The sequence below is a fragment of the Eretmochelys imbricata genome, chromosome 20 (genome assembly GCF_965152235.1).
Source record: "Eretmochelys imbricata isolate rEreImb1 chromosome 20, rEreImb1.hap1, whole genome shotgun sequence".
Lineage (NCBI taxonomy): Eukaryota > Metazoa > Chordata > Testudines > Cheloniidae > Eretmochelys > Eretmochelys imbricata.
The window spans coordinates 19,351,435-19,366,489 of record NC_135591.1 but is presented as its reverse complement, the minus strand read 5'-3'; the positions used below and the strand labels follow the sequence as shown (position 1 = coordinate 19,366,489).

The 15,055-nt window shown below is 50.4% G+C and overlaps 1 protein-coding gene across 5 annotated transcripts in view; it reads right to left on the bottom strand.

The window, feature by feature from the left end:
* CC2D1A (coiled-coil and C2 domain containing 1A) overlaps window positions 1–15,055 on the bottom strand; it is a 35,295-nt gene that overhangs the window by 6,394 nt on the left and 13,846 nt on the right. For 2 of the 5 annotated variants that reach the window (XM_077838228.1, XM_077838227.1), the window contains 11 exons: window positions 14,197–14,369; window positions 13,111–13,233; window positions 12,332–12,390; window positions 10,900–11,016; window positions 10,123–10,196; window positions 7,715–7,773; window positions 7,573–7,624; window positions 6,417–6,516; window positions 5,026–5,116; window positions 4,195–4,326; window positions 3,503–3,552 (listed from right to left, as the gene is read on the bottom strand). In XM_077838228.1, coding sequence (XP_077694354.1) covers window positions 3,503–3,552; window positions 4,195–4,326; window positions 5,026–5,116; window positions 6,417–6,516; window positions 7,573–7,624; window positions 7,715–7,773; window positions 10,123–10,196; window positions 10,900–11,016; window positions 12,332–12,390; window positions 13,111–13,233; window positions 14,197–14,369 — 1,030 coding nt within the window. Of the gene's footprint in view, window positions 1–1,936; window positions 2,235–3,147; window positions 3,207–3,502; window positions 3,553–4,194; window positions 4,327–5,025; window positions 5,117–6,416; window positions 6,517–7,572; window positions 7,625–7,714; window positions 7,774–10,122; window positions 10,197–10,899; window positions 11,017–12,331; window positions 12,391–13,110; window positions 13,234–14,196; window positions 14,370–15,055 lie in introns of all 5 variants that reach the window. The other 3 variants (XR_013348459.1, XM_077838231.1, XM_077838229.1) reach the window with 3 other exon arrangements.

The window sequence follows — 15,055 nt, the reverse complement described above, 5'->3', positions numbered from 1 at the left end:
GAAGAGATCCCAGGGTTTACCCTACCGAGATCCTCATGGCCTGGGGAAGCTCTGCCCTGCCAGAATGCCTGACTTCAGGCCAGAGCTGCTACTCCAAAGCAGGCTTCAGCCCCTTGAAGGGATAGCAAGCATGCTCCTGTGATCTGAACCCACTCCCGCTGCCTAGAAATGAGCTCCCCTGACATCTGCCAGTAGCTCTAGCTCCCAGTTCGATGGCTTTGCCGGACTAGATGTCGCGTTGGGGAAGGTGGGAGGGGTGCAGAGGCAGCGCTGTCCCCAGACAGGCACTTGGGTGCTCTACATGGTGTTGAAAGGAAAGAGGGACACAAAGGAACAGGGAGGGGTGGGTCAAGTTCAGTCACGTTGTGTCAGACAGAGTGACGAGAGCTCAGGCGTAGAGAGGGGAAGTGAATTGTCCACCACCACAGCCAGGATTACAACTCAGGAATCCTGACTCTCCCAACCCCAGCCCCCCAGCTCAAACCACTAGACTCCACTCCCGTTCCAAAGCTGTGACTACAGCCTAGGAGTCCAGAGGCCCAGTCCCTTGCTCCAATCACTAGTCCACGTGAAGACTGGAAAACAACACAGCCTTTAGAGAAGCCACCCACCACATGTGAACATAAAAGCCTTTTGAGTCAACAGGTTAGGAGACTGGTGGGAGTGTTAACTCAGACCCGGTGCATGTCAGTGCACTGTGGTCTACCGGCGCTTGTAAAACATCCTGGAAACACAGGAGCCCAGTGTGGTGTTCCCATCAGACCCCCACTTGTCAAGCTCTAGCTACCTCTCACTTCCCAGCCTTGCCACGCAGCACAGTGACTGATGGGCTGCAGGCCCCCAGAGAGAGTCTGCATCCCTCTGTCATGGCCTGCACACCTGGACCAAGTGGGTCAGTCCAAATGCACAGAGGGAACATTCATCAGGTTAAAGGAAGGGCCCCCAACTCTGACAACCCCTGAGGAGGTGGAGGGTCCTGGAGTGAAGGCAAAGCAGAAAAGTGATCCCTGCCGCCACACAAATCCCACTGCATAAAGATGCTGGGCTCTCGGAAGCCAGTTAGTGGTGGGGAGATTAGAGCATGGGACTGGGAGTTAGGACTCCTGGGATCTATTCCCAGCTGTGTCACTAACTCATTGCATGGCCTTGAGAAAGTCACTTGCCCTCTACTGTGCCTCAGTTTCCCCTCATAGTTAACAGTATCGCTGTCTCCTCTCTGGTACAAACTAAGGCAAACCTTTTGCTGGGGATGGATTAGTTTGTCTCATTGAAACATTTTTACAGCTGCACAGACATAGCTCTTCACTCTCACACACCCACACCCCCACCCACCATGTCCAGACACCCACGCGTCCCATCCTTGCCATTTCCTTTCAGGACATCACCTGCTGCACTCCGGCTGAGAGATACTTTCAGAGCTGGGACCTCTGTCATGGGAAATCAGGGATCCAGGCAGGGAAGGGAGGTAGGGAACTGCTGTCCCTCCCCCCCCCCCGCCCCACCACCCCCACAGTCCACTTGCTCTCCCCAGTCCAGATCCAAAGCCTGGGACACATCACTGGGAAGCAGACTGCTCCCGACTTCATCCTCCTGCCACCTCTCCCCAGTGCTGTGACTCTTTCTGTGTCTACACTGTATTCGCTAGCCCCTGCTTGTCCCCCACCCAGCTCCTTTTCATTTTATTCTCTCCAGCTCTGAGTCCTACCTGATTTCTTGCTCCTTCTCCTGACTCTCTGCTTGGCCTTCCTCCTCCTCAAGCCTCTGTTCTTCACCACTTCTCTCTGTCGCCTCTGAGCCTTCCCCTTCTCCCTCCCTGCCTCCAGCCTGGTGCTGAGAAAACCCATTGCCTGCCCCCCTCCCCCATCTCTACCCCTAGCTCCCGGAGGAGTTGTTCGAGACCTCCATGCTGTTCTGCACACATCACGTCACCTCATACCTTTTCTCTGCCCTCTCAGGAGATGCATAGCTCACCTCTGCCACTGGGGAGAGGTGGCAGGAGGATGAAGCGGGGAGCAGGGTCTGTAGGACACCAGCAAAAGGGAGAGTATCCCTGGATTAGACTGAAGCAGGAGGTTCCTGGAATACCAGGGGCCCTAAATGCGCTAGTCACTCTAAGCTATCACTCTTCCAGGGCCAGCAGAAGCGAAAGGTGTTCCACGTAAGAACTTCCAGGGCCCGAGAGGAGGAAGAGGGTCCAGAGCCGGCCTTGCTACAGCACTGAGCAGATGGACGTTCTGAAAGGAAATTAAAGACAGAGACAAGAGACCATAAACAGCGACTGTCAGACAGAGGCTGCGCCCTGATCTCAGCAGGGCCTGCACAGTCTCACTCATCCCATTCAGGGAACCTGATAGGACTCGCTGGACATACAGCCTAAGGTATCTAAGCACAGCACACTGCCATCTCAGAGCGCTTCTCAGCCAGCACTGACAGGATCCCCTCCCCATGTATCCAGGATCTAGCCAGGATCCCCCTTTCCGCACATGAATATGGGAAGGGCAGGGTGGCCGCAATCCCATACATTAGACAGCTACACAAATGTTCTCCGTTTGCTGTCCTGGCTACGGTGGCAAGTCTCTCTGTGGGTGCTGCTGTTTTACTGATCTTTCCTCACCCCCACCCAGGAAGTTGGGTCTGTCCAGCAGGATGGAGAGAGTTGCTTTCTCCACTGGAGCAAATGGGAAATCAGTCGCAGATGAGCACAGCTTTGCACTTCTGCACCACTGCTCATCCATAGATCTCAGAGCGCTCGATGAAGGCAAGCATTCTTCCCACTTTACAACTGGGAAACTGAGGCATGGGGCAGCAAAGTGACTTGCCCGGGGTCACGCAGTGAGTCAGTGGCAGAGCCGGGAATGAGCTCAGTTCCCTGCTCTAATAAAAGCATTCCCCCTTCCCCCACCCCAGTTACAAAATAACTCTAATAACTGGTATAGGGTGTTACCGTGAGCAGCTACCATACTGTGCAATAATGCAGCTTGTCAGAGCACCATGCAGGGAAGGGATAATTAGTGACTAAATCACATGAGCGAGAGGCAAATAATCTGGGTTCTGTTCCCTACTCTGGCACCAGTTTGTTCCATAACCACTCACTTTCCCGTTTCTGAGCCTTAGTTTTCCCACCTGTACAATGGGGATAATTCTGACCTACATCCCAGAGAAGACATTGTGAAGTGCAGGGCGATTCTGTGAGTGGACAGAAGGTCCTAGAGAAGGGCAAAGAATTATTTATTATTGTATTATTACCCTGGAGTTTACAGTCTACAATATCAGCACTGCCAGCGGAGGGTAGTTTGCTTATGCCCACATGTCTCATCGTCCAAAGCTACAGAAGCAAAAGCTCAGCAGGAATGCAAAACATCCAGCAGGAATCCCCCCCCCCCACCCCCGAAAGAATGGGGGAGGGGAAGGATCTTTAAGCAGACAAATACTCAGTTTCCTTAGAGCACAGAAAAAACTTCAAGCAGCACAACTAAGCCAAGCCAACGTGAGTGGGACGTACCTGTTGCCCATGTCCCTTACTGGACCGATTGTTGGTTTGGGGAGAGCAACCTGAAAGAAGAAGCAGAAGCTTTCAAAATAAGCCACAGCACTGCGATGCCTTTTCATCCCCGGATCTCCAGGTGCTTTACAAGAGGCCAGGACAGGATCGTTACCCCACTTAATGGCTTGGGAAATGACTTGTCCAGTGTCCAGCCTCACACATGTCAGTGGCATAGCTGGGAACAGAATCTCCCCAGTACAGAGCCCTGCACACTGGACTGTGCTGCATCTCTATTAGAAGGGAAAAGGGCCTTTTTGAGCAAAATCCCCGGGGGCAACACCACAGCTCACATGGGTGACCCCAGGCAGACCGGCTGCATGCTGCTCCTTGGGCAATTTTTCTTTTCGGTCAAGTCCCAGCTCTTCGGACCCCGGTGCGTGATGAAGCTTTGCAGGCGAGGGCGAGGAGATGTGACCGCTCTGTTTGGGACCAACTTACATTCCCTCTCTCACGCCAACACCCTGAGGGACGCTGCCTCCTCTGACTGGCGGCCCAACTCCAGTGGCCTGGGGCTAAGGCAAAGTCTCTGCAGAGCTGGATCTGACTCTCTTGCAGGGCACTTAGCATTAGGAGGCTTTCCCAGTCAGTCCTAGCATCATCCTGCCTGGGTCACAGGGAACCCAGAGCTCCATCAAGACAGCTGCCCTTACCGCTGGCATGGTCTGAGGGTCAATAACCAGCCATTTCTCTGTTGTTGTCTCCAGCTGCTGAGAACTCAGAGGCTCCCTTAGACGCACAATCACCTCCAACTTCCCCCCTGTGGGCCGGCGGCCATCCAGTAGCTAGGCATGGAAAGAATGGAGCAGAGAAGTGGGTGAGGGGGAAACAGTGAAAAATCAAGAGGAGGCCAAAGCAAAATGAAACAATGGGGTCGCTAGTCCAATATCCCATCTCAGGACATATCTAGTCTAGCATTCTGCCTCCCTGGGGCAGACCACTGGGGTTCATCTAGCCCAGTATCCTCTCTCCAACAGTCTTCAGAGACAGGCTCAAGCCCATAATTGGCACCCGGGCTGACAGTGAAATACTTCACAGCAAAGGGGACTGGAATTCCTTCCTGACCCTGCGGCCTCCAGCTGTGAAGCATGAGATTGGATTATCCTCATTTTAGCAGAATTATCTTTATTACTGGTCAATTATCCAGCCCATTAAAAAAACCCATCCAGACGCAGTGTCTGCCTTTGCTCCTACAGCCGTGCACTCTCTACCCACTGTACAGCAGGGAAGTATTTCAGAGAGGTGTTGACTGCAGCTGGAAATGGTTGGGGGCCACATTAACAGAACCAGCCCGACATTGACCAGAGAGTTCAAGCAGCTGGTAATAACATCCAGCCCCTGCCCGTGCTCTGCTGTTTGCTCCTTTCTAATCTCAGCTCCTCTGGCCTGGAGGAAGCTCTGGGACTGAGACTCTGAAGGGTAAGGGGGTAGGATTTATAGGCAGCTGCTTAAAGGGAGGAGGGGAACCCTTCACCGTTTCCTACCTCAACAATCTCCCGAAGCTCACACGTAGTCTCCAGCGCCTCCAGTTTCAGTTGTGCTGTCCCCACCACGCGGTCTGTCTTGAACAGCCCCCTGGGAGATTGCGGGGGGGGGGGGAGAGCAGGGAGAAAAGGATATGACAACATTAAATTGAAGTCCTCATCAATCCCTCAGCCCAAGACATCCAATCCCAGCTCCCACAAAGACCTGTTTGTCCCTGGAACGTCCCCAAAGTGGGAATCAAATTCTCAGAAGTGACTAATGGGCAAAACCCTGCCACTCCGACCCCTGTTCCCACGCTGAACGATCCCAGCAGCACTCCCCCAGATCTAACACGTCGATGGGCGGGTTTCAGCTTTTGGGGGAAGGTCCCGGCTCTGTGCCCCCTAAGGGCCAGCTGTGCTCTGGAGGTGCTGCACCAGTGGGCTAATATATCCCTCCTCCGGCAGCTGCTGCTCCGTTCAGCTCAGTCCCACGCCGCTGTCTCCAGGACTGTTTCCCCTGCACCAGTGTCAATCTCCATGCAGCCTCTCTCTACAAGCAACTAGATGTTTCCTAGACTCTCACAACCCTCCACTCACAAGTCGTCTCCCCTCCTCCCTTGTCAGAGCCCGGGCAATCCAGCAATCCCTCTCCCCCACCGTGACCACTATCCTTCCAGCTAAGCAGGGCCACACATTCACTGCTGCTGCTGACGTGGCCTAGTGAGTGGTGCTGTTATGGGTATGCTACAGCGCGAGGGGGGGTGACTGTCGCGCACACAGGCATACCCAAGTGCTGGCTTTAATTTAGCCAGCACGGATAACAGCGCCAGTGAAAACATGGTGGCACAGGCTTCAGCCTCAGCTAATCACTCGAGTACGCACCCGGGGCCCTGGCGGGTATGCCTACACACCTGCTCTTGCAGCCTAGACATACCCTATGTGACAAACTGTTCTCCTCCCCAGGCAGGCTACCTCTGCGGTGCTCCCAACACAGGGGCGGGACACAGGCAGGGAATGAGCCCAGCTCTCTGCCTGGCAGCACAGAGCACTTACCGGCAGGACAGTGAGTAGGCACTATTCCTTTGCTACGCAGTGTAACAGTAACCTGACGACCAGCACTCCAGGTACACAGAGATGTGCACGCTTGGTCCATCTCACAGTACTGCAGGTGTTGATTTCAGCAGAAGACCGACCGTCGGCAGCAGCGAAGCTGTTAATAAGCAGTGATGCCCCACAGCCTTTGTTTATTTCACCTTTGAATGCTGCCATGGACCTTCTGCCTGCCCCCAGTATTCATGAGTTTTCCGCCCCAGGATATATCAAGAATGTCATAGGGAAGGTTCCCTCTAGCTTCTGCGGATGACATTTAAACCTGCCCTCCAGTGCTCCCAGCCTCGCATCTCACTCACCCTTTGTGGACAACCTCAAACTTGAGGCCTTTGGTCTGAAAGACTCTCTTGAGCCCTCGGTGGCCCCGATTAATATACAGCTTGAACTGCTCTTTGAATTCTGCCAAGGGAACAGCAGCAAATCATAGTATTAGCATGAGGATTACACACCAAGGGAAGAGCCGTTGACTGCATCCCTGGGCAAGACAGGAGCCAGGAATAGGATTAGTAGGAAATACTGCACAGCTGCAATGATTTTCGCCTTGGGATCTCAGTGCGCTTTGCAGTTAGTTATGCCTCAATATAACCCCCTCCACCTGCTCCATTTTATAGCTGGAGAAAAGGAAACAGTGTGGTGAAGTAATCTGCCCCCAAGGTATCACAGAATCAGCAGCAGAGCTGGGAACAGAACCCAGACTCCTGGTTCCCAGTCCCCTACTTTAGCCACTGCAGCCATCGCCTCTCAAAATCTTGGGAAGAAAGGCCTTGAGGCACCAGCTGACATGTCACTGGAGATTACAGCCTCTCGGTCTTCCAACCTCAAGCAGAGCTTATTTCACAGAACAAGTTTCCAAGTCAGGCAAGTGGAAATTGTGATGCTTACAGGAGAGGGAATAAAAACAGATCCAGAGAGGCACCGAGGGGGCATACACTGAGCGGTCCTTGCCTACACAGCTCTGCCCCCACAGTGAAATCTTGTCCCTTTACCAACCACCCACCCACCCCACCCTAATATACCAGTCCTGGGCTCCCCACACACACAGCTCTGCTGATGCCTCTCAATCCCAGCCTGCTGGCTCCCCACTATTCCAGCCCATGAGCTCCTTGCACACTATTTAGCGACTGTCCCTCAATCCTGACCTGCCCCCCTCTGCTCTCCCAGTCCCAAGTCTCCAGATAGAAGACTGACGTGCACCTTCAAAGCTGTTTATCCAGGATCCCTGCAGTATCTAAGGGCTTCATTGCAGAACCATTTCCATTTCTGCTCTGCAACTCTCTTGAACAGAGACTACCCGATTACATGTGGGGTGTTTTGTCACCTGGGCTCATTCCACATGCAGATCACCTGAAGGCCAGAGCTCTAGTCTTCAGAAATGAAAGGCTAACAAGGGAACCCTCCTCCCAACACAAACACACACACACGCACACGCACCCATAACTCCAGACGGAAACCTACCGGGCGAATCTGTGTTTTTGATCACGTTGGTCTTATCTTTTTGAGCTTCCTCCTACAACACAAGACAAAAACAAGGGGGCGTGAGAACTGAGCCTTCCCAACTGAAGCCTGGGAATGTTGCCGAGCAGCAATCATAACTCACCGCGTTGGGGTGGGGAAACTCGAAGCGCACAAAGGCATCCAGGTCATTGGGAGTCACGCCTTAAAATACAAAAAAAACCCACCCAGTTTATAGCTTAAAGACGACGACCTAATATGCGACACATGATATACAAATCCAAGGACTCTAATAGGATTACTGGGAGCAAGCAATCCCCCCTGAAGCTACCTAACTAGAGGAGAGAGCTTTTTAACTAAAGGGCAGATTAATCTGTACTGGAGACATCGGGGATAGTTGAAATGGTTGTTTAAGACAGAAGGTTCTGGCCTACACGGGAGACAAATCCTTTTTCTAGGACTGGCTGAAAATTGTCAAAACTCTTCTGTGATGGAAAGGTGAGTTTTCGATTCAACAATATTTTTCACAAGAAGTGCCCAATTTCCACAGAAAGTTTTGGCTTTTCCGCAAAAATCCCAAATGCCCCCAAACCAAAGTATTTCTATTTGGATAATCTGCCGCACCACCTAATGGGAGCTGTAGTTCCGCTATCTCACATCCCCATTCTCCTCGACTTTAGCTGAGCTCCCTGGCTGGACTACATCTTCCACGATGCACCACAGCCAGGGATTCCCCTCTCCAACTGGGGAGTGGGTGCATCATGGCAGATGCATGTGAACCAGGGAGCCCAGTGTGTAGGAGAATGGGAGCACAAGGTACCCAAACTACAACTCCCATAAGGTACTGCAGCAGCATTTCCAAGTAGAAATTTTGCAGTTTTCAAATTTTCTGAGAAAAAATAAATTTTCTTTTGGGGGAAAAAAACCATTTGCCAACCAGCTCAAATGCTTTCACTCAGAGAGAGAGTCTATAATCCATCCTAGATCTGTGCAGTCTCACGTTCTGCTCATTTCTTCCCACACATTCACAGTTACCACCATCCACCTCATGCCCAGCTATTGCTATTTGATCATATTTTGGTGTTATTTTTGTCTGATACCCTCCTATCGCCCCATATCCCACTTTGTTCCTCCTCTGCTAACGACTGGATACATTTCACTAAAAGTTAATCCTGCTGAAGAGCGTTGGCTCAGATTAAGGACTGGGCCTCAGGAGAAATGGCTTCAGTGTGTGGCTCTGCCAGACTTCCCGTGTGACCTCGCACAAGTCACATAACCTCTGGGTGCCTCTGTTCTCCCTCTGTAAAATGGGGGTAGAAATACTGATCTACCTCCAAGGGGCATTGTGATAATCAACAACATCTGTAAGACACTCAGATATTAGGGTGATGGCGTAGTACCTAGACAAGTACCCAGGTACTAGGTAAGTACCTAGACGAATAGACAGAGTTGCTGCAGGACAGGGTTATTTCCAACTGAGGCTGAAAATATGGAGACAGCAAATCTTCTACGGTACTTAAGTTCCTCATAAATTGTAACTTTGCATTTCCATAGCAATTTTCATTCCAGGATCTCAAAGTCGATGCCAAACATTAATAAATTAAAGAAACAAAGTGGGTGAGGTAATATCTTTTATTGGACCAACTTCAGCTGGTGAAAGAAACAAGCTTTTGAGCGACACAAACAAGAGTGATGTCCAAGCTCGAAAGCTTGTGTCTTTCACCAACAGAAATTAGTCCAATAAACGGTATTACCTCACCCACCTTGTCTGTCTGATATCCTGGAACACACACAGTTACAACAACACTGCAAACAATTAATAAATTAAGTCTCTCAGTCCTCTTCCCCAAGAGCTAGGTGGTATTATCCCTATTTTACACATGGGGAAACTGAGGCACAGAGGCTAAACAACTTGCCCAAGGTCACACAATCAGTGGCAGAGTCTGGGACAGAACTCATTTTTCCTGACATTTTTCCTGACAATTTTCCTGACATGTCATGATTAGACTCAGACTCTAATCATCTGAGTCCCAGCCCCCGTGGGGTTCTTCTCTTTATTGGGACAGCTCTGCATAACCGTGTTTCAGACACACAATTATTGATGCACCTACTAGTCCACAAGGGGATCCCATACGAGAAGAGCAGGGAAAAGCACCAGTGATAATTGCTGGTGCTCTGACCAACAGCCTCTGGGGTATTTTAACAAAAGGTAATTAAAAAGCAGCTGAAAATGGGCTGTGTGTGTGGCAGTCCAAGAGCTCGAGCAGACACCATAGCAACAGCCCACCCCACCCACATCATCGTCAGACAAAGCTCCATGCTTCCACTGCACCTAGGCCACCACCTTTGGCTGATACCCCACTCAACAGCAGTCACAGTGCCTGGGGCTCTTCACCTGCTCCAATCGGTCACGGCATTAGCAGAACAGATTATTCCCACTGCAGAGCAAAACCTCCACTCAGCCCCTCTGTTTATGGTTATTCCTCATAGCGGTAATAAGACACATCCCCATCATCCCACTCCTTTGCTAATAAGAGTTGATTGCTGTTTTACCTGGAGGAGCTGGGAGGTTGATCCCTTTCACTATAGTTAGAACCATATCGTTGCTGTTCAGCTCAGGAAAGATCCTTCAAGAATAAGGCAGAAAGAAGGTTAAACATGAAATAATTCTTACCTCCTCCAGCCAAGTAGTGACTTGGGGATGTGGAGTTGGTATGCTCTGCAGTGCCCCCTGCTGTAGGTCGACACTTCCTGCTCTTGCATAGAGCAGACCAACACAGCTATGTCTCAACTATACCAGTAAAAATATATCTGCCATACAAATGTTCAAACACTGCACGTACACCACCTTCCATCCAAGAATTGCAATGTATTATCCCCATTTTGCTGATGGGGAAACTGAGGCACAGAGTGGGCTGTATAGATCTCAGTTTTAACAAATATTGTGTTTAACGGACTATCAAGTATGGCAACAAGACGGCATATAGGGTTAGCCATGGATGAAACATACAACAGTCCTATCCACTCCACCTGCTGTGGGCCCCCATCTCTACCTGACCCACACACCATAGCATGAAAGAACTCAAATCAGTTATTCAGTTCCTGAGAACAGAGTGGGAGGGAGGGCCCCAGACCGATTGGGAGGCAGCGGTCAACATGCACACACCAGTAATAGAAGAGCTCCCCCAAAAGTGAGGCCACGGGAAGCCCAGTGGAGGGCCAGACATGTCAGCATTGGCGAGGTCTTGGTTACCTTCTCCCACCCTGCAATGAGGGATAGCACGGCTGGAATGAAAGAAGCAGGAACCAACTGGCAGCAAATTAACTTACTTGACCACACTGAAGGTCCTCTGCTCATAGTGGTACTTGGGCAATGGGAAGCCTTTGGCGTGGGCTTGCTTTAAGATTTCCATGTTCTTCTTGCAATCCTCTGCCATCTTCTCAAACCTGCAGAGGGAAGGGCTAAAATGAGCCAGGAGTTTACTCTTATGGAGATTCTTTTGTTATTCTGGGCTCTGCTCTCAGACCAGTACAAGAACCTTCACGCCTGCAGCGTCTGCTGTCTGGAAGAGCATTCCTGCATTGTCCACTCTCCATCTCACTACAGATTGCAGGAGATGGCCTATCCCATTCGCCCTCTTGTCTGTGGCTTTGGGTATGTCTCCACTACAATCAGAAGCGGGGACTGCAGCTCCTGTAGGCCTAGCTAGAACAACAGCAGCAGTTTAGCCACAGCAGTGCAGGTGGTTACACGGGCTCATTGTCAGCGTACACACCCAGGGTCCCGGGTGGGGTTGTACTCGAAGGTCACCTGGGTATGCCTGTAGAGCTGCAACCACACCTCAGGACTGCAGCGTGGACGCACCCTCAACTTCTCTCCCCTTCTGTTTATTAAGCTCTGAACTGTAGCCTCAAAACTTCGCATGAGTGACACTAAACAACACCCCAATTGCTTTATTTTGTAACATATATTGTGCACATTGCATAAATATCTGGTATTGTTGGCCACTGTCCTTGCTGAAGGCATCTCTGTGTGCCTGACCCATTGAGTCAGTTCCTATCTCACAAATTCAAACCACGAGCTTATGTCTAACAGATGTGGAGCAAACTGGACCCATTTGGGCCAAGGCAATCTTAATCTTAGCTTTGACTCAGGGTGGGGAGTGGAAGATAGACTGCTGAATTTAGTAAAAGCACCTTCTAGGATGGAGAGAGAAACTGGAGACACTGGGTTACTAGTTTAATATGATCACTACAAACACTCTCTATATTTAATATAGCACCCTTCATCCAAATGCTTCAGAAGTTGCAATGCTTTTAAGTATTTCGGCCACCACTGAAATGCAGCCACCTCTGGAGTAGAAAACAGCAGCTGGTGTGTGCTATTAAACAACACTGCACAGTGAGGTGTCCTGTGTGCCAGGAATTTTAGGCAGGCAGTATGGAATTACCTATGCTGGAATTTAGCCAGGACACGGGGGTTGGGAAAAATGCCATAGGATCGTTAACCCATGAGCAGTCAGGACCTCTGCTTAGCATCTCATCTGAAAGGCAGAACATCCAGCAGAGCCCCCAACATGACAGAAATTGGCGGCCACACAGCACAACCACATTTCAGAAAGGAAATGCATCACTTCCCTGACGGACGCAACGGGGACGGACACCCTGGATAATTCTGCAGCAGCCTCATGGTGTGTACAAACAACACAAGGAAAGGAGCCTGACAAAAGGGGATAGAAATCACTCCTGCTGACATACTTACTTGGTTGTTTCAGCGATATTTCCTAGGTGAGTGAACTGCTTGGAGTAATTCAAACACATCTGGGACAAAAACACACGAGCAAGTTACCACCATCTGCCCCCCTCTAGTGCCTTCTATCCATCCAAGGATCTGCAGCATGTCACAAACACACACTGACACCGCCTCCTGTGAAAGAAGTATTCTCATTCACAATTACAGATGGAGCCACTGAGACGGAAAAGGGAAGGTCGCTCTACGAGTCAATGGTGGATCTGGAAATAGAACCCCTGAGTCTTGTCTCCCAAGTTATCCTTTCTTCCTCATACAGGCCTTTACAATCCAACCAGTACACTCATCAGGATGGCATTCCTGCCAACACACACTACAGCAATACAAGTCTGCTTAACGAAACTGGAGTCTCCCTCGGCCCCCTGCCTAATGCCTTGGATCAGCGGCTCTCAATCTGGGAACCAACAAGACACCTGTGTTTTCTTGCTATGCCCACCGAAATCCCACAATCCTTTGCAAAGGGATGACTCCAGAAGAGGCAGAGCAAGTTTGACTTAACAAGCCGCAGCAGCTGGTGTGATCCTAACACTCCCAGGATCACAGCTGGCAGAATCTCCTCCTGGAGGAAGAAGGGCAAGAAACTTCATTTAAGCCTGGGCATGAAAACTCCAGTCCCCGAGGAATCCACTCCCCTGTCACTGCTGTTCTGAAGAGCTTCCCCGTAGATTCTAAGCCTCTGAAAACCCAACCCAACCCTCTCTTCCTAGCTGATCCCCCCTTGGATCTTCTACCTCGTGCTGCTGCCTCATCAGCTTCATCAACTCCATGTACTGGCTGGCTGCCTCTGGGGAGATGCTGACCCCACGACGCTGCACGAGTACGAAATCCTCCTTGTTCACTGGGGCTTGGGGCACCTGAAATGGAAGTGAGGCACGACAGTGACCTGTGGTTTCAAGAGAAGAGATTTTCACCTACACCGACGCATCTGCAAAAGTTAGGCCTGGAGTAAGGAATGGCCCATGCTGGACCATATCTTCCACCGAGGCACTCAAAACCCTTCTTCATTATCTCACCAAGCCTCACAGCCCCCTAGAAGGTAGAGATTATCCCCACTTTGCAAACTGGACAAGTCACTTCCTCTTTGCATCTCCATTTCCAAAGTCCCACAATGGGTCAGTATCCAGAACCAGAACCCAGGAGTACTGACTTCCACTCTCCTGCTCTAAGCACTAGACCCAACTCCCCTCTCAGAGCTTGGAATAGAGTCCAGGAGACTTGAATGCTCACCCCCTAACCTCACCCCCATTAGACATGTCTTCTGGTACAGGCAGAGACATCAGCACTCCAAAAGCAAGTGCAGGGAGCGGGGTATTCAAGTGTTCAGTAGAGAACACAGATCCAGTTACATTTAAGTTCAGGAGCTTGTGCATTCCATACTCTTGAATTCAGGCAAAACACATAGCTACGAATATTCATACAGTGGCTAGTTTTAGAGACAGATCATTATTACAGTATAAGAAGCAATATAACCATTTATCTTTTTGTTATGCAGGATCCCCAATGATCTTTACAAACTTTAACAGTGACACACGTGGTCCGTGAGGATCACAATGCCCCGCACTAAAATGCAGCCACTTCTGGGGTGGGAAGTGTCAGCTGTCTAACTAGCACACTGCAATGGTGCACAACATGGTAGGAGAGGGAGTGAAAGATGCCATAGTAAACACATTTTGAATCGAAAGAGGCAGAATAGAATTACCCAGGACTTCTGGGCTTTTGAAAAGGCCAGGAATCGTTAACAACTGAGTGGTCAGAAACCAGTAGTTCTCATGCCGTGGATTGGTCTCAAATTAAATGCACCGCAGGGACCTCCTTACTTTGGTTATGTCGACAGGAAGCCCACCCTGGGACGCCTCAATCATGGGGTCAAGGCCCTTGGCCTGACGCAGGAACAGCTTCGCTCCCTCAATGTCATTCTTCTGTTTGGCTCGAAGTGCTGCCTGCATCAGTTGTTTCTTCCTGCCCTCCAGGAAAGCCAGCTGCTGTTGGGCTGCCGGGAGGAGGAGAAAGAGGATAGTCACATCGGGGGTGGCTGTCAGGACCTCATGCTGTGGGTAGTCCAAGCTGGAAAGGGAAGCTGGGAATGTTGGTGTATTCAAAATACCGGGCCCATCACCTCGTGGGACCCAGTCTGACATTTCAAACTGGGTACATGAGGCGTGTGTCATTAGTATCGTCTTGGGGACCTCTCTCACAAACGAGACATCACTGATTTAAGACCACCATTTGCTCAGGACAGATGTCAGATGACTCTGGTGCAATCGAACCTAAAACAGTGTTTGTTGCTTGGCAGCCTCACTATCAATAAAATATAGTGAAACTAGAAGATGTTCAGAGAAAGGCAACAGAGATTAGAGGAAGGGGAGGGACTGACTTAGCAGGGAAAAGGTAACACTTGGCTAACTGACAACTAAGATGGCAATAGAAAGGAGGAGAGGAAGAGATTCTAGTCTCATGTACCTGAGACACAGAAACAGCAGGGAAGGAAATGGTTTCGGATGGGCTGAGAAACAAGGGGCAATGGAATGAGTTTGAGTTAGATCACCTACAGTTCAGCAGTCAGGGGGCCACAACATCCTACTCCCTGACATCATCTGTGCTGGAAATGGCAGATACACCATAGTGCCTCTTCCTACAGGAGACAGGTCTTGGGTGTACCAAATATATAAACAATTC